Source organism: Halichoerus grypus, chromosome 5, assembly GCF_964656455.1.
Source record: "Halichoerus grypus chromosome 5, mHalGry1.hap1.1, whole genome shotgun sequence".
NCBI lineage: Eukaryota > Metazoa > Chordata > Mammalia > Carnivora > Phocidae > Halichoerus > Halichoerus grypus.
Genome location: NC_135716.1, coordinates 36,598,989 through 36,624,753, shown reverse-complemented (window position 1 = coordinate 36,624,753; position 25,765 = coordinate 36,598,989). Strand labels below are relative to the sequence as shown.

General features: G+C 45.9%; 1 protein-coding gene across 3 annotated transcripts in view; it reads left to right on the top strand.

Annotated features, from left to right (window-relative positions):
- VPS13B (vacuolar protein sorting 13 homolog B) overlaps positions 1-25,765 on the top strand; it is a 741,629-nt gene that overhangs the window by 699,748 nt on the left and 16,116 nt on the right. For all 3 annotated transcript variants that reach the window (XM_078072177.1, XM_078072178.1, XM_078072179.1), the window contains 4 exons: positions 1,275-1,402; positions 1,836-2,035; positions 15,924-16,042; positions 20,763-21,571. In XM_078072177.1, coding sequence (XP_077928303.1) covers positions 1,275-1,402; positions 1,836-2,035; positions 15,924-16,042; positions 20,763-21,571 — 1,256 coding nt within the window. The remainder of the gene's footprint in view (positions 1-1,274; positions 1,403-1,835; positions 2,036-15,923; positions 16,043-20,762; positions 21,572-25,765) is intronic.

Below are 25,765 nucleotides of genomic sequence, written 5' to 3'. Positions count from 1 at the left end.
AACCTATGTCGAGAAAACAAAATTTATTTTTAAAACTGAAAGACAAAATCTTAAATAAGATTGCATTTGGGAATGATGTTTAAAATTCTAAGAATTGTAAGACATGATTTTATTAATATAATTTAATCTTATCTATGAATACTAAACTAGATATTAGATTGAAAATACCATATGTTAGTCCTGGCCCCTAGCTTTCTTGGCTAGCAAGAAGAAATTCTCTGAGGTTGGCTTGCCCCGGCTCTTTCAAAATTAGGCTGGGAAAAGAACTTTGGTATGTATCCAAGGACTGCACTCTGCCAGTGAATTCACTTCCTACAGCCCCATCTCCTCCTGTCTCTCTCCTCCCCTCACTCTACAGTGCATGTTGGATGGTGTTATTAAGATGATTTCCCCAAATGCTAACAGACAGTTCACTTTGGCATTTCAGGCAAATACTATCTTTGGGAAGGACTCACACTGGTGAACAGGATAAATGGCAAATGAGAAATTCTTCAACGCATTATCAACTCCTCTTCATCCGTGTAAACTGAGGACCCCATTTGGCAAATACCCGATTCCTTTGGTTAATTTGATCAGTCCATGCAATTTAAACTGCAGAGAGGATTTTTTTTTCCTGTTTTGATATGAAATATTGTTTGGTCGTCTGTGGTGTGAACTGGAAAGTTTCTGTCTCTCCATTGCAGGGCAGCCTCTGCCCACACAGCAGTTTTTCCAGTGCCAATTAAGACCGCTTTGCCCTTGGTGGTCTAAGTGGAGACCATGTAAAGTACGGTGATGTTGTGAATATTGACAGCAGGCGTTATGAGCCTGCCTACCTTTAGAATATAAAAAGAGCAAGCACCCAGATTCTCTAGCATTCCTTCTAAAAGTACATCAGCTCCTCTTATGCCAAAACTTACCAGGCACTGCTGAGGAAGAAGGCACTCCATGTGAAGAGGAAAGCAGGGTAGGAGGCAGGGTTAGTGAAAGGTTGGCTCTAATTCTAACTGGTAGACGTTATGTTTTTCCCCTTTTAAATAATTTTTTACGTCTTGGAATATTTTATGATAATCATATGTTAATGTTGTGAAAAAAATCGGTAAAGCTATAATTAGCGTATGACAGTTAATGGATGAGAGGGTGGCCTCCTTTCTCTGGAAACATTTCCTCTGGTGGATAAAAGAGAAGGCATTGTAGAGTGGTGAATATTACAAATCTGAATAAATATGGACCAGGAGAGTAAGCGTTCATTTTTTTCTAAAGCACTTCTGTCATTTGATCTGATTTCATTCTAGGGCAGTAGCACTGACATATCAAGAACACTTTGGAGTGACTTACTTAACTCTCTCAGAAGACCCTAGTCCTCGAATAATTTTCCACAACAGATGTCCAGTAACAATCCTTATAAAGGAAAACATTAAAGGTATATTTTATAGCATTAAATTTAAATCATATAAAACCTATATTCTTTGCGGAGGTTTTTAATTCAGTAGCTACCCATGATCCTGTGAAGAATGTTTAAATAAAAGTATCATTCAGGGGCACCTGGGTGGCTCAGTCATTAGGCATCTGCCTACGGCTCAGGTCATGAACCTGGGATCCAGCCCCGCATCGGGCTCCCTGCTCGGCGGGAGGCCTCCTTCTCCCTCTCCCACTCCCCCTGCTTGTGTTCCTTCTCTCGCTGTGTGTGTCTCTCTCTCTCTCTCGGTCAAATAAATAAATAAAATAAAATCTTTAAAAAAAAAAGTATCATTCATCCCTCTTCAAGAAGTTTCCCCTGCCACATTATATTAAACATAATATCCCTTTGTCTTTAAGGCCTAAGTCTGCATATGCCTTTTTTTTTATTATTTCAGATATTCCAAAGTTTGAGGTTTATTGCAGAAGAATTCCTTCTGAGTGCTCAATTCATCATGAACTATATCATCAGATTTCCAGTTATCCAGACTGTAAGACCAAAGACTTACTTCCCAGCCTCTTCCTGAGAGTGGAATCTCTGGAGGACGTAACAACCGAGTGGAGTGATGCTGTCGACATCAACAACCAGGGGACACAGGTCAGTGAGCCATGCGTCTTCCTGCCACGGCCCAGACACAAATTCCCTTTTCTAAGGGTTCCATGCTTATCTATTTTTGAACAGAGTTTTTCAAACACTGCACTTCTTGTCTCTGTGAGGACGCATGTGTATCCATTTTTACGTCCTCATTTGATTATAAATTCTCAAATACAAGTCTGTATCTCCAAAATGTACTTACAACTGTTAACCAGCATGGAGCACTTGGTAAAGGCAAGCCCCTGTTGGGTCTAATCCAAGGTCAAAAAGGAAATACAATTGTTAGACTTCTCTATGTAGAGGGTAGTCCTACTGTCCAGATTTTAGGAAAATCATAATGCCAACCCTAGATTCATCCCCTCTCTTGAAAGTTTCAAAACTTAATCTAAAAATATACATATTTTTGCTGAAAGTACGTAACAGTCTGCAAATATAAGTACAGTTTAAAAACCCTGAACAGATAAATGTCCCGATTTGTCTATCTTACTCTCCGTGTTGGTGGTGGTTTATTTTTATTGAAAATGGCATATGATCCCAGCATTTCATTTCTGCGGTACTGAAAATTTGCCAAGGTTAGGTGTATGACTAAAAACACACATTGTCGTGCAGCCCTCCCCGCTCTCTAGTCCGTCATCACCAACAGAAACTGTCCGCTTCAGGCACTCACTCCCCAGCCTCCCTCCGCTCAGCCCCCGGGGACCACTGCTGTCCTTGGTGTCTCTGAACTTGGCAGGTTCGAGGCACCTCGTGTGAGTGGAACCACACCACACTTGTCCTGTCGTGCCGGCTAGTTTCACGCAGCCTAGTTAGTGTCTTCGGTGTTCGTCCGTGCTGCGGCGTGCGTCGCCGCTTCCTTCCATTTTAGCGCTGAGTGATCTATGCTGTACTTTGTTACAGTTCTTTCACACCTGTTCGTTCATTCGTAGGTCCCATTTACTGTAATGGTTACAAGACACCTATTAAATGTATAAATATATTTACCGTAATAACGATTATCATTTAATAATCGCTTACTGTACGCCAGGCATCATGCTGAACACCTTGCATTCATTCCTCTCTAACCCTGCCATAGCCGTACACGACAGGACGATGATCTCCACGTTACACAAGTGAAAACTGAGACCTCCAGAAGTAGCACAGCCTAATTCCCTTGTGTTATAAGAGAAGGAACTGGGGTGTGAGCCACACCTGCCTGACTCCAAAGCACTGCTCCATACCGCTGTGCTATGAATCCTGCTTCCCTGCCTGGGATTCCTGAACTCCCTCTTCCCCAGCTGGCACATTCTTTCTCATCTCCCAAGAGATTCTCTCTCTTCCCCTCACTGCAAAGTCTCCTCCCCACTACCGGCCCCTCCACATGTTCATATAACATTTGCAACATTTAATTGCATTTCTTTCTTCTTTTTTTTTTTAAGATTTTATTTATTTGAGAGAGAGAGCAAGCGAGCCCGAGTGGGGGAGAGGGGGGAGGAGAGGAGCAGAGAGAGAAGCAGACTCCCCGCTGAACAGGGAGCCCGATGTGGGGCTGGATCCCAGGACCCCAACTGACTGAGCCACCCAGGCGTCCCTGCAATTATTTAAGTGATTTCCTACCAAGTTAGAATTCCTGGTGGTCAGATACCTGCCTTATTCATCCTCAGCCCACAGCAGAGTGCGTGTCAGCACCCTAAGAGTAAATATCAAATCAGTAAATGAATGAACGAATGAGAAGATGAGATTAGGCGAGAGAGATGGTGTGAAGGAGGGAAAGAGAGCCCCAGGTCTAACCTTGGGAAAGGTCAGCGTGTCAGTGCAGGGCGGCAAAAGAGACGGAGAGGAAGAGGCAGAGGGGCAGGGGGGAGACAGAGCCTCTGGAGGACAAAGTTTACAGGCTGTCAAATGGTGGAAAGAGGGAAGCAAGGTAGCAAGTGGAAATGACAAGTTCAGAGTGAGTGGAAGGGAGGGAGTGGAGGAACATGTGAGAATTGTTTCTGGTCTCCGTGCTGCAGGGGCGGAGTCAGTCAAGAAGTGGGGAGGACAGTGAGGAGCGGCCGGGGAGGTAAGTCCAAGGCCCAGGGAGTGTAGTTGTGCTGGAACAGGAAGACCTCGTAGAAAAGAGGTGGGGATGGACATAGGGAGAGCTGTTTGGAGAGAGGGACCGGAAAAGTGAGTGTGAATTGACCCTCCGAGGACTTAAGTTTATTGTGAAGTATGGAGTAAATCATCCGCTAAGAGGGAGAGGGAAAGGGCTGGGGGTCTGGGGAGAGAAGTAGCTGCAGAAACAGACAAAGGATGTGGCCAGGGACAGGTGCAGGACGAGCCGAGCAGCCCGGGGGCCACAGTCACCTTGGAGACCTGCATTCGTAGTGGCCCCAATTACAGGGGAGCGGTTTCTGTCAGCAGTACTCACTGGCTGCACACTGAAAACCTGCTGGATCTGCGCAGCCCCAGGAGACGCTCCTGGTCTCATTAACGTACAAAATAAAGATTGCAAGCTGCCCAAGGGTTCCTGAACTCCTCTGCATCGGTTTGAAGATTTTTCAAACCTTGCTTGCTTCTGTAGGTCTAGGGAATTCTTGACAATAGGCATTCTGCCTGCCAAACCTTATTTCAGGGATTCCCGTTCACTCTAAATTTCCTCAAACCTTTGTAGTCACAGATACTTCAAAGCTAGGAGGAGTACTCTTTCCAACACCCTTATCATCCCTGGTCTGAGGACCCAGCAAAGGCTCATGTTCCCATTAATCTTGGAGGAGCTGTGTGCCATATGTCCCGCAGACCATGGCTCACTTCCTACTCTGCAGGAAGATTTGTTTCAGACCCTCACCAACATCTCCTCGGTAATACACCAAGGCATGTAAATCACCGGGGAGCGAATGGCGCTGTGTCCTCTGATGAAAGGAAGCAGCCCTTCTATAGAAGTGAGTTTGTCTTCCAGGAGCCTTTCCTCAGCCCTGGGTCTGAGCCCCGTGATGCGCATTTCAAAGCTGACCTTAAAAAAGCAGGATAAAAGCACCGTAAAATCCCCAATCTGCCTCAAGGAAGACAACTCCTTTAGCTCTTGCCGGTGATCGGCCCTCACCTCAGCTCTGGAAATAGGACAGTGTCATGTCATATAATTTCGAAATGGAATATGACAGGGAACATGCAGAAAGTAAGTTTATAATCACACAAAGAGGTGTTCTTTGGCTCAGGAGTTATTGGGAAGGCCTGATAGCATGTAGGCCACAAAATTCTGACCGTTTTCGGAGGGGGCTTTCCTGGGTCGTGTTAGTAGCTCGCACCTGCTAGAAGACATCCCCTGCTTGCTCACCAGAGGCCCTGAAGCAGCAGCTGGTGCTCTTATCCTGAACTTTACAGTGGGTGGGAGCCTGACTCCAGGGGAAAACATCTCTAGATTCTGAACACATAAGTAAAGACATAAAAAATGAGCTTTTGTTGAGCATTTTAAGTCACAGTTTTGATCCCATCAGGAAAACAGTTTAGAATCCTGCCTAGTTTATGGGACTGCAGTTTCCGATAATCAGAAACCTTATTTTCATCAGCGCTAGGCAGTATTTTTTTGAATAAAAAGGTAACAAAGAAAACGTAGCTGCCGTTTAACTAACACAAACACTGAGAAGCATGCATCAGTCACCAATCGACAAATACTTACTGAGTCTCTAATACATGCCAGACGCTGTCACTTGGTAGTGGGACCACGTGAAATACAGTGAACGGGAGGGAACGCTGCCCTTGCACTTGGGAGATGCCACGTGGGGGAGACAGGTAATAAGCCAGGGCTCCCCAGGCTGTTGTATTGTGAACTCTGGAAGCAACTGCGAAGGGCAGGTCAGTTGTCCTGCTAGGATGTAGAGCAGACAAGCTTGAGAGGACAAGGAGTACCTCTCCAGTAAGAGACCTCGCATCTCTGCCTTCAAGTTGAACAGGCATGAAGTAGACAAGAAAGTGGGAGATTTTTCTCGGCGGAAAGAGCAACATGTTTGAAGCTTCGGTGCTCAGAGAGGGAGCCTGGTCCCTTCGGGGATCTAAATGCCAGTGTGGCCAGAGTGCCAGATAAAGGAAAAGGGGGTGGGAGGGGGACTAGTAAGGCAGTTCAAGGCCAAACCCGGCCAGATTCAGTATCTGCAACCAAGGATTTGGGTTTTTATCTTAAGAGCCATGGGAAGTCTTTGACTTGTTATGAAAAGCAATTTCTGAGCCACTGAAACAGCAAAGAAGAATGAGCAGTTTGCACCCCAGAAGGTTTGCAGGTGCGTTTTCTTCTAAAAAGATCCAGGAAACTCTCATGATCTTTGACACTTAGCAGAAGTGTTCCATGGAGTCAGTGTCACCAGGATTTTCTTCTCCGTGTGTGTGTGGAAGGTGGGGAGTAACAGTCCTTCATGTTTCTGTAGCTCTCTACCATTTACAAAGTGCCCGCATATCCACAGTCTCCATTCTTTCGTTCATTTATTCGGCAAGCTTTAATTGAGGAACTATCCAGGGCCAAACCCTTTGCCCCAAACAAGGCCTTACTCCTGCTCCAAGGACCTGAGCATAAGTAAATAAATCAGTCAAGTGGAGTAAGTCCCAAGACAGAGCCTTTGATCACGGCAAAAATTCTAGGATCATTAGGGCAATAATTTTTCTGTTTATTTTCCTGATGAGAGGATTGAGGCTTAAAGAGTAATCAGCTAGGTGGTTTATAACTAAGCAGGATCAGGCTGGAACCGGGATCTGCCCACATGTAACCTGGTCTTATTTTTCCTGTACCAAACAGAGGTCCCTGTCTGTCCTTTGGAGTCCAGCCCTGGCTACAGATATTGCTACCTGAAGGTTCATGAAAGCACAGGTTAGAAGAGCTTTTCTACTTTCCCCTCTACGCAGGGCAAGAGTCCCTCCCGTGCCATCTCCCGTCAGTGTTCTGGCTCGGGCTTATTCCAGCAGTGACTATAGGAAAGTTTCTGCTCGTGTCGAGCTGAAAACCCTCCCTCCGTAGCACCCACTCATTCATCCTTGTTTTACCCTCTGGGGCATCACAGACTGTTTACTTCCCCTCTAATATAGCAACACTACAATTATTTGAAGGCCGCCTCAACATCTTCTCTAAGTGTTCCCTTATCCAGGCCAAGCATTTCTGATTCCTTGAATCATTCCTTCAGTAAATGTGATTTCCAGACCCATCACCACAGTTACCCTTGTCTGAATACACTAGTGTGTTATGTTCCCTTTTAAAAATCTGGCAGCCAGAATTATACATAGTATTCCAAATGTGGTCTAACCAGCTATTACCTCCCTATGCTTCCATTAATAAAGTAGAAGATTGAGTTAGCTTTTTATTAACAAGTTCAGACTGTTTGTTATTATTGAACTTGTGGTCAACCACATCCCCCAGGTCTTTATCATATGACTCGCTGTACAGTTGACTTTTTGAACCCAGTGACAGGCCTTTGCATTTATCCCCAATAAATTAAATCTTGTTGCTATTGGCCTAGTCCAGCTTGTTGAAATCCCTTAAAAAAAATTTGTGATGCTGTCATCCAACATATTAAGTATCCTTGGTAGCTTTACGTCATCTATAGATGTGGTAAGCGCGCGTTCTACGTGTTCGTCCAAGTCATTAATAAATATGTCGAACGGGACAAGTCCAAGGTCTCCATGCTGTGGTGAATCACTAGATACCTCCCTAACGCGTGGCTTCAGGCATCCACTAATGCATCAAAGTGCACGGTCATCTAGCCTACATTTCTTAAATAAGAAAATGCATCTGAAAGCTTTTTTTAAGCCATACTATATAAGATGTTTCTTATCTTATTTACAAGGTTATCATAAGACACTTTGCTAAGTGCCCTGATTAACCAGGACTCAAGTATGTAATCAGTCCACTTGGTGCAGATCAGACAGAGGTAATAACCCTGAGCACTAATGCTTAAAGAGCATGTAGTCATTTTCCGACATACCTTCAGCCTCCATCCAGGAATCTTTACGTAGAAAAAAAGTTACCAACCCAAGGGAGTATCTGATTTATAAAACGTGCAGTAAAGACGTTTTGACTTTTTGCTTACTTCACTTGCCTTCCCCTACATCCCATATCAAGGCCAGAACAGATACCAGCAAGTTGGTACCCACTTCAGAACATCAGCCAAGTGCCCTGGTCTAGAGTCTTCTGTGTGTTTACAGTTTGTTCCAGCTGAGTCACACCTGCTCTTAAAGATACTTGGGAGTAAGGATTTCCCTAAATATTTTTCAGCAGCTATGCAGAGGGAAGAATTATACCCAGAGTATCACTGTTTTGTTTTCGCCCTTATCCAACCTTTTCTCATTTTAGAAACTGATCATTTTGGAAATTCATCTCCCTTCTTTTCCTCTCTAGGAGATCGAATCTCATTGCTTTTGCTACCAACTATCATCCAGTCACTCTCAGATCTGTCTCTGGCCCCTGCATCTCTCCTGAGCTCCAAGTCAGTGTTCTTCACCAACCACCAGACATCTCCGCCTGAAACTCACAAGCTCCTCAAACCCAGCATGTCTGAAACCAAGTGATCATTTTCCATTCCCCAAGCCAGCTCTCTTAGAGTCGCTACTCCCCAGTATACAAACCTTAAATAATATTTCTGTAAATTTGTATTGAATTCCTGCTTTATGTCAAGCACTCTACAAATATTATCATTAGTCCCTGCCACATCCCTTGAAGGTAGATGCTACCTAAAGCCCAGGGAGGTCACCTTGCACAAAGCAAGTGGCCTGGGATCCAAACTCCAACTGTCCAGCTTCTGAGCCTATATTTTTCCTCCTGCACCCCAGTGCCTTCCCCCACACACATCCTGTAAATCACCAGCTTCTGGCAGAAATTCCTCAAAAATGTCTCTGGATCTGCCCCTTCTCTCTGTGACCATGGTCTACTTCCGGCCTTTTATCCATCATCCCTCTCCCAGAGTTTGGCAGTAGCCCCTCAAAGGACCTCTCTGTTGTCAGCCTCATCACCTCCAACTCTGTCTCCACAACTACCACCCAAGTGATTACTAAAACACAGAGTCCAGCCCAGAGGAGGCTCTCCAGGCCACTAGACTGCTTAAAACAGACCACCCCTGAGACCAACCAGGCTGCATCTCACTCCCGTATTCCCTCCACAGGTGAGGGGTCAGGTCCATAGCACATACACAGATCTCGTCTTCCCTTCAAAGCCTAAGTCTTGACTTCATCCATATCATGGTTTTCCTTCCTCAGATATTTTCTTACAAGCCACTCCATCTAGAGGTAGAAGTAGTACCTTTTCAATTTATTCCTTCCCAAAATAGGGAGTAAAAATTTTTATGAAAAATGAATGTTAGCCAAAGGTCAGAACAAATAGAATGGCTGATTGACTTATCTGCAGATCTATTAATGGAGGCTGATTATCTGCCCCCCACAAGCTGGAGACCCAGGAAAACCATAGGTGTAATTCAGTGCGGGTCCAGAGGCCCGAGAACCAAGGGAGCTGATGGTATAAATTCACCAGGAGAAGTTGAAATGAGATGTCCTAGCTCAACAGTGAGGCAGGGGGAAAGGGGGCAAATGATTCCTTCCTCTCCCTTTTGTTCTATTCAGGCCCTCTACAGACTGGATGTTGCCCCCCACACACACCTTGGAGAAGGCAGTCTACGGAGCCCACTGATTCAAATGCTAATCCCATCCAGAAACATCCTCACAGACACATCCAGAAATAATGCTTAACCTGGGCACCCTCTGGCCAATCAGGTTGACACAGAATTACTTAACCACAAAAAGAAAGTAAAAATCTGAGGTGGGAGCACCAGGAGTCAAGTAAAAGAAAGAGAACTGGAAAGGGAAGAGGCCCAGCAAGGTGTATCCTGTGTCTGCTGTAGCCCAGATGGAGAGAAAATCAGTAAAATATTGGAGGAGGGGAGCGCAGAAGGAGTTTTAATAACAGTCGTACCTATTATTGAAGTCTACCTCAGCTGCAGTGCTGGGATGCTTTATAACTCCCTCCAGATTATCCCTGGACTGCCACATAGAGCCTACAGGGAAAAAGCAGGAGACAGGGGAAGAGAGACTTTCAGGAATTCATCCTTTTATTTCCTGTGTCCCCTTGTAACTTATTAACTTAGTAAAATTAAATTGGTATCATTTTTTAAAATATTGTTTGCTGGACATAAATCTAATAAGCAATCATTTTAATAAGGATAACTGGATATGTTAGAAAAGCACAAATTATATTAAAATGTTTCTTACTTATAATCGTAGTAGAAGACAACGTAGTAAGTGGAGGGCAGGATATAGGCCTGGGATGGTGTTCCATCCCACACGCAGGAGAGAAAGTCTTACTGATCAGAGTATCCAACACAGATACAAAGGGCAAAACACAGAGTATCCTCCAAGGGTTTAGTGGTCAGGGCAGCAAATCTACGATATGTTGCCCAATAGCCCCCCACACTCCCCCCCACACCAGTATGAAGTGAAGAAAGAACAAACACCCGATGCCGGCGCTGATCAGGACTGGCTGCTCACTGGGCAGTAACAAACAGCTCGGCCACAACAACAGAAAATCCCCCTCGGTCATCAGTCATGTCATCGTCCCTTTTCCCACACGTGGAACAAACAAATCGCCTCCCCGGCGTTCTATCCAGTCACCACATCCCACTGGAAATCCAGTACTTCGGAGCGACTCTCTGAGTCTGCACATTGACTCCTTTCATCTGGAGGGCTGTGAGCTCATGTCCTCCTCCCTTTCCCCCCATTTTACAAGAAGCATAACCATTATAAGCCCTCCAGAATGGAAAGGGGAAGAATGAGAGACATAATGGCAGCCCCTCATCCATGACAATTCGGAAAATTTTCTGAGCACGTAATTGTGGGGTTTCTACCCTGGAGCAAGGTCTAGTCTCTGAGCCCTGTTTCTACTCTTGGAACTACTTTCTTACCATTTTTCTTCTAGTCCCTGGCTCTACCCTCAAGAGATCTTCCTCTATCACCTCTGAAGCTCGTATTATTGAGTCTCAAGCAATCACAGTCTCTTTTAGTCAAGGCTTGTGAGTTTATTGGGCAGTAGTCATTTCCCAAGAGAATTCATGAACTGACAACCACGTCCATGGTCCTTTTCAAGGCATATTTCTGTGCTATCTTGTTTCTTTGCCTCTCTCTAGATTTAAGAGAGCTTCTGTGGCAAACTTATACTTTTAAGCTAAACTTTCTTCTGAGTCACTTTAACAATTGATGAGGTTTTAACAGTGAGTGTGATGCCTATATGTAACCCTAGGGCAGAGTATTAATCTGCCTTCATATTCACTAAACTTTGGTCTCTTGATGTTTGAGGTTTAAAAGCATTTCTAGCCTTGCAAGGCCCTGAATTTCTGGAATCTCTCTATTCTCTTTCATTTTTATTTGCAAACTGGCCAATTGTTTCCTGAACTCATCTCTTCTTCAGAATACATTGCCAGAGACAGCCAATAACAGCCAACACACACTACTAATGTTTTGTTTCCAAACCTCATCTTCTGGAGGCACAAATGGATTAGGTTTATAATCTGCCTATAATCAGGTAATCCCAGACAACAGTCTTACTAAATGTCTGCTACTTCATAACATGAATTGCCACTTTAATATCTTTCAATATCAATTCCTACTGCCTGACCATTAAGCCAAGGACTCCTATTTTAGGTTTTTGCTGGAACCCTACTTCTAGTACCGATATCTATATTATATTAGTTCGTATAAGCTAAGTTATGCTGCCTCTCAGAATCCTAGCATTTACTTCTTGCTCATGCTTTGTGCCCAGGGAGCTCTGTTCTACATGGTCACTCAGGGATGCAGGTTGGTGGAGTCTCCATCACCTTGTCTGCCCCACTGTAAAAAGCCACCCCAAAACCTAGAGGCTTGAAAATGATTAACGTCTCATGAGTCTGAAGGTTTGTTTGGGTGATTTTTCTGCAGGATGAGCCTGGGATCACTCATGCAGCCACATTCGGTTGGAAGTTGGCAGAGGGAGGATTTCAGCTGGAGAGTCTGGGCATCTCTCTCACCATGTGGTCTTTCCTCTGTAGGGAGGCTAAACCAGACTCCCTCACATGGTTGGCAGGAGGGCAAACCCCAGGAAGCAAGCTTTATCAGGCTTCTTGCCTCGTGTTTGCTGATACTCCGTCAGCTGATGGCAGTCACAGCCGAGCTCTGGATCAGTAGAAGGGACTAAGCAAGGGCCTGGAAGCTGGGTGTGCAGCTCCTTGCCTGTATAACACTGTGCCACAACCAGCTAGACCAGGAGTCAGCCAGCTTTTTCTTCAAAAAGTTTCTTCTTTTTCTTCAGTAAGCATTTTAGGCTTTAGAGACAATATGTAAGTAAGTGAGCATAGCTATTATCCCCATAAAACTTAATTTACAATTAACAGGCCGTGGATTGGATTTGTCCTGCCACTGATCTAGAACATAAAGCCTGTATTCGGCCTCTGCAGCAGGAGAAGAAGACTAGCTCTTTTATGCTTTGGCTCAGAAGTAACACTTGTCAATTCTGTCTTTAGCTCTTTGACCAGAACTTAGTCACGTGGCCATACCTAAACCGCAAGGGGGTGAGGAGTATACTCCTGTTCTGTGCCTGGAAGGAGACAGGTACGGGGGGACACTAGAAGTCTCTACCGCAGAAGCCACGTTGAGATGATCTCCATTCAGATCTTGATTGCATACCAGGTACCGGTTATAAGTACTGAAGAAAATGGACACAAAACCATTGCCCTCATGAGTTATACAGAGATCACGATGATTAATATATGAGAGGGAGAAGCAAGTTACTCATCTCTGCCCTGGAACTATTAGTTATTACCTCATCATTTGTGTACTTGGCTTTTTCACCAGCTAAGCTGAGAGCAGTTTGAGGGTATGATTAGATCTTTTTGGTCCCTGGGGCACCTGGGTGGCTCAGTCGGTTAAGCATCTGACTCTTGATTTCTGCTCAAATCACGATCTCGGGGTCGTGTGATGATCTCTGGGTCATGAGATCAAGCCCCGCATCAGGCTCCCTACTCAGCAGGGAGTCTGCTTCTCTCTCCCTCTTCGTCTGCTCCCCCCCTTGTGTGCTCTCTCTCTCCCCCCAAAATAAATAAATAAATCTTAAAAAAAAAAAAAAAAAAGGATCTTCCCCATCCCTAATACAGTGCCTTGCTTTTTGTAGGTGCACTTTAAGTATCAAATAATTGGTTGAATGACTAAATGACCAAACCATCAAAACAAAATAAGGATTAATTTTAAAACTTGTGTGGGAACCCAGGTGCAGGTGCCTAATTTCTCTGGCAGTTAGATACCTAACTCCCTAATCCCTAGAGCTGCCGCTGTACAAAATGCTTGGCATTGTGAGCTGTTTCTCTCCCTGTGAAAAGAGATACGAACTAAAAGTCCATGTTTCTTCCATTCTAGTGGTGCAGTGAAAGGAACACCCAGCAAAATTTTTCTCCATAGTCCAGATTTTTGACGAGAAGTAGTACCTTGAAGATTTAGGTCCACTTGCTTGTTTCAGAGTCCCTTGGGCAGTTAACAAAAAACATCAGCTTGACCTATCTTTACTATCTTAGAAGGAACTAGTATCCTTTCTCATTTCATAATGCCTAAGGATGACTTTGAGTTTGAACACAGCAATAAATATTTCCCCTTTTGATCCTCTCCCTCCCTGAGGGTTGATAGTTCTCTCCTAAAACCCTGGGACATGCACTGAAGTTACAGTCACTGAGAGAGGGAAATACAGATGGGAGGGAGCACAGGGCCTTAGAAAGGTTTGTGCCAAATGAATAATCCCACATCTATAAGCCTAGTAAAAAAAAGCAGTTGACTTGGGGCGCCTGGGTGGCTCAATCAGTTGAGCATCCCACTCTTGATTTCTGCTCAGTTCATGATCTCGGGGCCATGGGATGGAGCCCCACGCCGAGCCCCACTTCAGGCTCCACGCTCAGCAGGGAGTCTGCGTCTGTCCCTGTCCCTCTGCCCTTCCCCCTCTCACATCATGCATTCTCTCTCTCTCTCTCTCAGATAAATAATCTTTTTTAAAAAAGCAGTTGACTTACTTTGTATATCATACAAAATAATAAATGTGAATGTTTCTGAAATAATACCTGTTTTGTTTTAGATTCATGAGCTGAGCCATTCCAGATTTTGTCCTAGTCAAGTTCAATTTTTTTTTAAAGATTTTATTTATATTTCTGAGAGAGAGAGCGTGAGCACGAGTTGGGTGAGAGGCAGAGAGAGAAGCAGGCTTTCCGCTGAGCAGGGAGCCCCGTGTGGGGCTCGATCCCAGGACTCCAGGATCGTGACGTGAGCCAAAGGCAGACGCTTAACCGACTGAGCCACCCAGGCGCCCCAAGTTCAGTTTTTACCTTAGAACAGATAAGGCAAATTCAGGATACAGGGTCTTTAGAAACATATTTTTGCAAAACAATCCATTTGAGAAACACGTCCATAGAGAACAGACTCCCCTCCTGCCATCAAACTGACAATCTAGTCATTGGGTCAGGTGTATAAACAGGTGACTGTGCTGCAAACAATACAGATTTGTGACCAAACAGAAATATGGTTAAAGTACTTTAGGGACGTCAGAGTAAGTATCAAGCTGAGGAAAGGATTAAGAAACCTCGAGAGTACCTTCATGGAGAAAGGTATCCTTAAGGAGTATGTGCAAAGGTACACAGGATCTGGAAAGGACCCGCGTGGGGAGGGGCGCAGGGGTGCCGAGTGGCAGACAAGGGCCTAAGCTAAAGCAGTGGCCGTGGGACGGAAGAGAAGGCACTAGGGGAGGGGCCCGCGGAGGGGGAGCATCTGAGGGCCACCACACTGCAGGAGCTGAGCGGGAGACGTGATGGCCAGCCGCACGGCCCGGGGTGCTGCACGCGGTCAGGATTTCTGAAGGAGGCGCCCTCGTGCACGAAAGAAGCCCGGTGACATTGAAGTCACGTCCCAGTTTGAGCCTGTGACTCTCTCCTGCGGTTCTGTGTACTCTCTCTCCGGTTCCTCCGCATACGGTCAGAATTAGAGTACATTCATTCCCTGTCAGGCAGGCACCGAGCTCTGTTCCTTCATCCAGGAATTTTCAGCCTTCTTTTATTTACTGTCCTAGCAATAATAAAGGGCCCAGACTTGGACTGAACTGATACTGCAAGTTATCAAAATCAACATTCCCAAACACAGGAGGTTCTTGCCCCTCCTCTCAGGTACTGCTGGCCGTGAACAAGATGTTCTTGGAGTTGTTTTTCAAACAGTTCTGTTCTGCTTGCAGATATTTATCCATTTAAGCAACCTATTTAATGCTAAAAGGACATCTGTTCCTGCTGGCCTGGCACCTGGCTTCTGAGATGGAAGTTTTCTGGGGCTTAGTCCACCTTCCCGTGGAAGAAAAATTCATTTTGACTCCAGGCAAATGAAGTTATCTGACATTATTGTTACAAGTTATGTGAGGGACTGAGGGGCCTTGAGAGGATTATGGCGTGGTAGGTTTTCTGGTACGTTTCTGTGTCCCCAGGATAGAAGGGCATCCTCATGGTAGTAAGTCAACACTCAAGAGTCTGAAAGTTTTTTGCATGTTGCATTTCAAGTCCTGAGTTTCAGGGGATTATTTTCCACAGAGATTCATATGCACACACAAAGCCGGCCCATGGCTGGGCTCCAGCCCACACAGAGCTATTTGCCAATTCCAAAGAAGCAGAGAATGAAGACACTCATGCCCTATCATCCGTCGTTTTTTGCTATGAACCTTACAGCTGGATATTGAAAAATCTGGATTTGATCTTTTTCGTTTTTTTTTTTTTTTCAAGTCAGCTGAATAGCCTACACACATAGATATAAAGAAATATAACCAGCAAGTGTTTGTGGCATCGAATCAGAACTTAAGACATTTGAAGGCAACCATTTCAGTAGTGTTTCTTACTTCTTTTTAATCAGATTTTGAATATTCTTCTCATAGGTTGTGTTCCTGACTGGCTTTGGCTATGTATATGTGGACATTGTCCTCCAGTGTGGCACGGTCTTCGTCACTGTGGCCCCAGAAGGAAAAGTGGGACCTAGTTTAACTGCTACCAATAGGTAGGATTAATTATTATCCCAGTGACAGTATGGTAAGCTTTCCATTATAAAGTCATAAACCTGCTATTTATCATTCTTTATCATCTCTATATACACATTACAGCTTTTGGTGAATTATTATGTAATCCATAAGGATATGGTTATTAGCATTAAATCATACCTATAAAAAGTAGCAATATATTATCTTCTTTGGTACCCCTTCCGGTGGTAAGTTTAACAAACTGATTTACAAACTAAGACATGCATCTTAGAATTATATATTAGTTAGATACTGGGGAGGGTATGTGCTCTGGTAAGCGCTGTGAATTGTGCAAAACTGTTGAATCTCAGATCTGTACCTCTGAAACAAATAATGCAATATATGTTAAGAAAAAAAAGAAGAAGAAGATAGCATGAGGGGAAGAATGAAGGGGGGGAAATCGGAGGGAGAGATGAACCATGAGAGACGGACTCTGAGAAACAAACTGAGGGTTCTAGAGGGGAGGGGGGTGGGAGGATGGGTTAGCCTGGTGATGGGTATTAAAGAGGGCACGTTCTGCATGGAGCACTGGGTGTTATGCACAAACAATGAATCATGGAACACTACATCTAAAACTAATGATGTAATGTATGGTGATTAACATAATAAAAAAATAAATCCAGGAAAAAAAAAGAATTATATATTAGCATTAGCATGAAATGCAAATTAATACTTCTGTATCCAGTTGACAACCTAGTAATTAGTAATCTGACTTAGCAATTAGAGCTACATCAAAAATAAACGCACCTCTTATTTAGAGTGTTGCCATCAGGTCTTACACTCATGAACCAAAGAGTTAATATGCATAATTTAAAGGAACTCCTATAATCCAGTAGGAATAGTATGAAGCTAGCCCCTCTTTCTAAAAGAAGAGGCACATGCATGACCAGGAAATTCTAGGAAGAGAAAATATAAGTAATCAAAGAAATGCAAATTTAAGTAAGATATTACCAAAGTAATGATGTGCCGTCATATACAGTTCAAGTGGAAGTGTATAAACTGTTGCCATTTTCTGGAAAGCACTTGAGCAACATGTATTAAGAGCTTTAAAATCCCTTTGGCCTGGGGGTGCCTGGGTGGCTCAGTCAGTTAGGTGTCCGACTCTTGATCTCAGCTCAGGTCTTAATCTCAGGGTCGTGAATTTAAGCCCCGCGTTTGGCTCCATGCTGGGCTGGCTCCACACTAGGCGTGGAGCCTACTTAAGAAAAAAAATCCCTTTGGCTTGGAAACTCCACTTTTGTTTTCTTTTTTAAGATTTTATTTACTTATTCGAGAGAGCGCATGAGTGCATGCGTGTGTGCATGAGCCTGGGGGAGGGGCAGAGGCAGAGGGAGAAGCAGACTCCCCGCTGAGCAGGGACCCTGACATGGGGGCTCGATCCCAGGACCCTGAGCCGAAGGCAGACACTCAGCCAACAGAGCCACCCAGGCGCCCCTTGGAAACTCCACTTTTAAGAATTCTCAGAGTTGAAGGGTCAAAGCAGTGGTGAGAGAAGTGGGCTAAGACAGAGAGAGATTTATCATATTGCCACTTAGAGTGGCAAAATATTTCGAGCACAAATGCCCAGCAGTAGGGGAACAGATGGTACGTAAATGGTATATCCACAGAAAAAAAGGTTTACAGGCTTTCAGTGGAATAGAAAAATGCATGTGATAAATCTAAGATAAAGCAAACAGAATATAAAATTGAATATACAAATATGACCAGTCCTGTATCATACACACACAAACACCCACACACACACATAAATACTTCTCTGCTCACACATGCTCACACACACATGCACAGAAAACATTCCTAGAACTAAAACTCAAAAGAAGGAACCAAATTTTCAATAGATGAAGGGGTTATAAGTGATTACCTAATAATTTTCTGCATTTTAATTTTCTACAAGAAGAATTTAGTTTAGCATCAGAAGTTTATTATTAAAATTTTATTTAAAATGTAAAATAATAATACCAACTTCCATACATTTGTATAAGCCCTTTTCTAAAAAAGTTCCTTGCTTTTCACATATGGTTAAGAAATTATTAATTTCGACCTGCCAAATTATTATTAATTTGAACTTACAGTGTTTCAGACAAGGTTGGGTAGAATGTTTTCTTTGCCCAAGAGTGTAAAAAATCAACAGCATAACAAAATTGGAGACTTAATATAAAATTATATAACACAAACTTTCAAGCCTATACAATTTCAGAAATATTTGTTTAGGGCATTAATAGTGCGTTATTAATCATAGTAGCAACAACTTATACATTCAGTGGTAGAAGTAGGAAAGGGACAGATATTTACTAATATTCCCTCAATTCATTTATTCAAATATTTTTCAAGTGCTTACTGGATTCCAGGTGCTATCCTAGGGATGGGGACACAACGGTGACCAAAAAGACCAAAATCCCTTCTTTTGAGAAAATGATCACGTTCTCATAGATGTAGAATGGAACACAGAGAATAAACATAATAAAAAAGGAAAATTTATGGTACAGTAGAAGGTTGGCTTTCTGCAGGGATAGAAACAGCTGGGTAGAAAGACCAGGAATGCCAGGCCACAGGGACAGAGAGAGTAATTTTTAAAAACCAGTATAGGTAAGCCTCACCACGAAGTGACATTTGAACAAAGACTCAAAAGCTGCGAGGGAGTTAATAATGTGGCTATCTGGTGGGAAAGCTTCCCGACAGAGGGTACAGCCGGTTCAAAGGTCTGAAGTAGCGTGCCTGGCACGTTGGAGGAGCAGGGAAGAGGCCAGTGTGGGCCAGACAGAGTGGGCGAAAGTGAAAGTCGTAGCACCTGAGGTCGGAGAGGTGAGGGCTAGAAGAGCGGGACTTGGGTAGGGCTTAGCTTTGACTCTGAACGAAGTGGGGAAATCACTGGATCACTTCACTTGAGTGAAGAAGTAACATGATCTGACCTAAATTTTTAGGAACTCGCTGGCTGCCTCATTGAAGTAGACCACAGAGAAGCAAGGGTGGAAGCAGGGAGACTAGTTAAGAGATTGTTACAGTTATTCACACTAGAGATGCCGGTGGCCTAGACTGTGGTGGGATCAGTGGAAGTGGGAGGAAATGGTCAGATTCTGGATGTGCTTTCTAAGAAAAAGCCAATGGGATTTCCCTGAGGCACTGGGTAAGGGTTGAAAATAGGAGTATCAAGGAGGACTCCCAAATGTGTGTTCTAACAAGGGATGGGATGTGGTTGCCATTAACTGAGATAGGAGGGGCGCCTGGGTGGCTCAGTCGTTAAGCGTCTGCCTTTGGCTCAGGTCATGATCTCAGGGTCCTGGGATCGAGTCCCACATCGGGCTCCCTGCTCAGTGGGGAGTCTGCTTCTCCCTCTCCCTCTGCTGCTGACCCCACTTGTGCTCACTCGCTCTCTCTCAAGTAAATAAATAAAATCTTTTAAAAAAAAAAAAAACTGAGCTAGGAGAGACCATATGTAGCTCGGGGGTGGGGGTGAGATCTGGAGTTTGATGACAGACATGACAAGTTGAGACGACTAGTGAGTCTGCGGAGAGGAGTTTAGATACCGGAGGCTGCAGTCGGGTAGCTCTGAGCTGACGACGTGACTGGGAGTCCTCAGCACAGAGACAGCATATCAGGCCATGGGACTGGATGAGGTCTGCAAGGGCTGAGCCTTGGGCACCTGAATCCACAGGGGTCAGGGAGAAGAGGAGGAGGTCACACGGTGACTGAGGATGGGGGACCACAAGTAGAAGAGCCAAGAGAAGACAGATAGAAGGAATGTTTCCAGACAGGAGGAGTTATCGACAAGGTGAAATACCATTGTAGGTCAAGTGAGCCACAGACCAAAAGGCCGTCAGTGAAAGGCTAAGTGACAAGGAAGTCACTTGGTGAGAGTTGCTCTGGTGGACTGTGGGGACAGAAGCCTGCTTGGAGCAAGGGGAAGAGGGAATGGAAGGCAGCCCGCAGACAGTGCGTGTAGAAGTTTTTATGGGAGGAGCAGAAAACTGAGGAGTAGCCAGAGGGCTACTAGCCCCAGGCCTCAGCCCCTGGGCCTATAAGAAATCCAGTGGTAGGCCGTTAGCAATGAAGAAAAAGACGAGGATGGAGGAGAGGGAGGCTGGAGTGAAGCCCTGGAGCAGGGGAGGGCTGGAAGATTTCGTGCACCATGGAGGGCTTGGCCCGAGGCAGGAGCGCAGCAGGTCAGCTCTGGAAATGGTGGGGGAGCAGAGCCCACGGCCGAGACATGGCTAGATGGGCCGGGGTCCTGGGGGTGAATGTAAGTTTTCTTGTTTGCTTTACTTCAAGGTAAGGAGTTTGCGTTATTTGATTTTACCTTTCTGCCCTGAGATGATTGTGATAGAGAATTAGTGCACAAACATTAGAATTTTGGAGTAAAAATCTGGTGTTGAGAACGGAAGCACATACAGAACATGACAAGAACTTGTAATAGTCCCATAGGGAACATTTCCCAATGCTGTTGTGGGAATGTGACCGGTTCTGTCCAGACACCATGAACTGAAAGTTGAATACTTATTTGTTTTTTATGAGAATCTGATGGAATATCAGGAGGTGTGTAATAAGGCACTGTTGGGGACGGGGGAAGGAAGGAAGGAGGAAAGGGAGGGAGGGAGGGAGGGAGTAAGGAAGGAAAAAGGTGGGAGGGAGGGAACAAAGGAGAGAAGGAAAGAAAGAAAACGAAGAGCAGAGGGAGACTGATGTTCTTCTCCCTTTCTCTTCCAGAACTCTGGAGAAGATTGTGACACTGAAAGTGTTCATCACTCAGTTGAGCCTGGTGGTGTTTGATGACCTCACCCACCACAAAGTATCGTCTGAGCTCCTGAGACTCACCCTGGACAGTGTCTTTCTGCACGTGGCCCCCGTGGCCGCTGGCCTGCCCGGGGAAGAGGCTGCTGCGGCCCCCCTCCAGCTTCACTGCGTGGAGGTCTACTGTGGGGACCTGCAGGTGGACAACCAGCTATACAACAAGTCCAATTTCCACTTTGCCGTCCTGGTCTGCCAGGGAGAAAAAACAGAACCCGTGCCGTGTTCCAAAATGCAGAGCCTCCTTGTATCCGGCAGAGATCTGGAGGAATACAAGGAGACCTGTTTTATCAAAGTCCGCCTCACCCTAACGGAGGGCGAGAGCGGCTTCTTCGAGGATATCAACGAGTTCCGCTTTGAATTGAAACCCGCCCGGTTATACGTGGAAGATACGTTCGTTTACTACATCAAGACGCTGTTCGAGACCTACCTTCCCGACGGCTGCCTGGCCGCGCAGCCCGCCGGAGCCGCGGGGGGCCCGCAGGGGTTGCCCGCGCAGGTCGGCCAGCACGCCAGGGCCCTGGTGCATCCCGTGAAGTTGCGGAAACTGGTGATCCAGCCAGTGAGTCTCCTCGTCAGCATCCACGCCTCGCTCAAGCTGTACATAGCGTCCGACCACACGCCGCTGTCCTTCTCGGTGTTTGAACGCGGCCCCATCTTCACCACGGCCAGGCAGCTGGTCCATGCCCTGGCCATGCACTATGCCGCGGGCGCGCTCTTCCGAGCAGGTGAGTCCACACGCTGAGAGGCCGGGCTGGGCTAGAGCCTGGGCCAGAAGGAACTGCTTCAGGGGCTGCTTCCCAGCCTCAAGACCTAGGGGAGCAATATGGCGGCAGGGGAGGAGCGCGGGCTTTGCAGTTCGCGCTGGATTGACATCCGCACTCTGCCCCTGCGGGTAAGTCATTGAACCTCCCCGAGTCTCCGTTTCCTCATGGATAAAATGGGTTTTAAGGGCGCCTGGGTGGCTCAGTTGGTTAAGCGACTGCCTTCGGCTCAGGTCATGATCCTGGAGTCCCTGGATCGAGTCCCGCATCGGGCTCCCTGCTCGGCAGGGAGTCTGCTTCTCTCTCTGACCCTCCCCCCTCTCATGTGCTTGCTCTCTCTCATTCTCTCTCTCTCAAATAAATAAATAAATAATAAATAATAAATAAATAAATAAAATGGGTTTTAAGATCTCCGAGAGGATCAGATCAAAGCGCCTGGCTCTTAATAAACACTCAAGCAAATAGGAGCTTTGATATTTGCTGTTATGTACCTTAGAATGTTAATTCCACGTAGCAGACGCTTTCTCGCAGCTCTCTGCAGGTACAAGGGTGTTAGCATGAAGTGCAGTCAGGAAAACTAGCCCCGGGCCTCAGCCCCCGGGGCCTAAAAGAAATCCAGTGGTAGCTTCTTAGCTTCCTTCATTACAATCCATGAATAGCTGTAGGTGAGAAATTCAGAGGATTTGTGTGCTCATAAGATGCATGAAGAGCCTTCTACCTATCCAGTGTGGCCTGGCCTGTCTAGACAGCAGAAAGAAAGTGGTTGGAGTCTCAGCTTCTCCAAAGACCTGAGATAGAAAAGTCTGCAGGGAGTGGTTTGAATATGTGTACAGCAGGTCAGATGGTGAGTACTGTGCTAATGGTGGAGTGGAGTGCAGGGAACGGAGTGGTCTCAGAATAGTCTATGGTAACGGGCATCGAAACACACGTTCCTCGCCTAAATTCACTCCAACACGGTTTCAGTGTGATTATCCAGCCCCTTATGTGCCCATGAATTCAAGCAACAAACACCAGCCAGAGTTGGTCTTGTGGGTTCTTTCTAGCAGAGAACGTGACAGTCTTCCTTTCCGAGGGTAACACAGGAAAGAACATTTATACCGTTGTACTTGGTGAAAGCATTCCCATACAAGCTAACATTGTAGCATTAAATGACCCCTGTTGTTGCCAAACTGGTGAGATTACATTCTCTCCATAATGAAATTCATAGAGTTAATGAGGTTACCCAGAAGTCTTAACTGAAAATGACAAGATCAGGGGAGGGCCCTGCTGGGACTATTGTTTTGATAGCTTGCACAACGATGAAGAAAATATTTCTCTCTTGCTAAGAAATCGTTTAAAAATAAGCAGTTAACATTTCAATTTTAATAGATGGGTATATTTATAAACAATTCCAGAAACTTAACCTTTCAGGAAGTTTTTGCTTTTAACATGAGAAGCAGGCACATAAGTTCCTGGGCTCCGATCTGGGGCCTGGGAAGGACTAAGCCTCCCGCCAGGCCACCACATAAATGCTGAGGTGTGGGGGGCACCCATGTAGGTAATGAGCTGGCAGAGAAACTCCCAACTGTGGCCCCAAGGAGCCATGTCCCTGCAGCCTGTGTGCTAAAAACGCTCTCTCTGTTTTGTTTTTTGTTCTTAATGAGCTTTCACAAGAACATTCTGTTTGGATTTTTTGTAATCCACCTAAAAATCCTCTAAGCTGTTGTCCCAACCTCATTATACGCTGGGACAAGAAATTCTAATATAGAGGGCCAAGTTTTTAGAGCCTGTTGGGAATTCTGTCACTAAAAGCCTACAGACAAAATGGGAAGATGGTAGGAGGTGACGGACGCCCCAGTAGAAGAGCATTCAAGAGAACGTACTAGCATTCTTGTAGAGGAAGGGGGAGGGTTGGCCTGGGGATGAGCAAGTTGCATCTGTATTGCACGTGGGGCAGGATTCACCCATTGAACTTGACTAGAAGGTTCCTGCCCGGGATGGTCGAAATACCCTGACCTCATTTCTAGGGAAGTTTGTGGATTCACCTTGAAAAGATTTTAAAAATAAACAGTAATTAGAAATGAGTAGCCTTATTCGAAGGAAAGCATGTGGGCTTTCTAATTTCCTGGGGCCCCTCTACACCCAAGTCTCAATTTGATGGAAAGTCAGACAGACACTCTTTTTCAACAAAATTTCCAAACAAATAAGCAAAAGATGTATTTGCTTTTGAAGGAAAATAAAGAAGGCGTGCCCTCGGATACTTACTGCCCTTTTCTGGCTAGCTCAGATGCCTCTGAGAAGTAGCTCGGGTGCACACGTAGCCCTCCCGTCAGGCAGTGCTCCTGGTCCAGGAGACAGCACCCCGCCTTCCAGTGGCTGGGGGGGGGGGGCAGACGGTGAGGCTGGGCAGTGTCCCTTCATGCTGGGCCCCGCTACACTAGTCTGTGTAGATGGGCTTTGCTAGGCAATAGCTTCCTCTCCTTTGCTTATCTGTGTGTAAAATCTGTGGAGAGAAGGAGAATTAAGATGTTTCTAGACCAATTTGCTGCCTGCAGGCAGAACCTTATAACTATTCCAGGCCAAAGGGAATCTGCTGTTTCTTTACCTACAGAGAGAGCCCTCCAAGGAACCATATTCCACAGCCTTCCATGCTACCCTGCCTCCTCGCTGCAGCCTGGGCTCACAGAGGGTGGGTGGGCGGGGTGGGAGACCCAGCCCCCACGTCTAAGCAGCGGGAGATTGTGAACAGTTGAGCCACACTTGCCCCCTCGTCCTGCCTGGAAGAAGTAGAAGTGGAAACGGGTTAACACCATGTCAAATTCGCCTCAGTCCCCTCTGCCTGCTATCCCTGACCCCAGGGGGAGGCTCAGTCATTAGCCCCTCTGAATTTATGTAAATTAGGGAGGTAATAGTACTTGCACAGTTGCTGGGTGCATTAAATAAGCTGAATGTCTTGTACCCAGAAGCTGGCCCTTTATAGTCCTTGTCTCTGGCAATGACTCCCTAGTGTTACCCTCGTGCTGTTCCACACAAGAGGAGTGGGCTCCAAATTTAAGACTGTCCCCCCTCTATGGGACTGGGCCTAGAAATGGGCAGGGCTCTGCCTTGCTTCTTGCAGCCACATCTTCCTGAGCCTCTGGGATCAGTGACTTGACTGAGAGTCTGCCCCAGGCTTGTCCTCCAAGAATCTGCCGCTCAGGCAGGATTGGCTCCCCCATGAGTCCTGGCCCCACAGCCGCCCCATGAGAGCGCTCTCAGCCCCAGGCTGGGGGAGGGTCCGTGGTTCCCGGAGGAAGTTGCCGGTCTAGAACCCTGCGCTTAGCCCTGGGCCTTGCCTGCACGTCCAGCGCCCCCCCAACCCAGACGAGCACGCCGAGCCCCCTCCCAGGGGAGGAAGGTGAAGGGAAGCCACTGCTGGAGTTCACACCATAGCCACATTCCCACGAGGCAGCAGACACCACAATCAGGCCACTGAGCAGGCCAGCCCCTGGCAAGTCGTCGTCGTCCACCCCCCAGCCCCCCCACCCCCGCTCGAATGGGAAACCAGATCCAAAGCTCCCCTCCCGGGACACTGGAAGGGAACACTCCCCTCTCGCTAACCTAATCAGTATGTCCGTGTCACCGATGTTTACACAACTGAAGCTGGGGTTGAAGGGGAGACGTTTGTCTGGCTCCAGCTCTGCTCCAAAGGGAAGAACTCAGCTTGGTAGGATTGGGAAAGATTAAAAATAACTCCTCCATCCTTGTCAGAACTTTGCATCTCCTTTGCGACACCCCATTTAGCATCTGGCCTTCCCCCCGCCCCCGCCCCGCCCCCGTGCCTCCGCTGCCCTGAGGTGGTTTTAAAGATAACTTCCCAGCCTGCAAACACACCTGCACCCTAAGAGACCGCCTTTCCTTGGGGTGGGGGGGCAGGGAGTGTGCGTCGCCTTGCACACAGGTCCCTTTTAGCAGGAATACGGGAGGCTCGGGCAAGAAAGTCAGAGTAAAGCTGTTTGCGAGGCTGCCAAAAGGATCACTTTGATTTATAAAGTATGAAAGTTTGCCATTTATGAATTCACAGTGAATGAGTTATTTCCCATATTTTGCTCCAGAGGAGCTTATTACATTCTCAATTCCAGTGTGAAAAATGAATTGCAGGGAAAATGGGTCACTTTTCCCAAATGTTGAAAGTGCTGT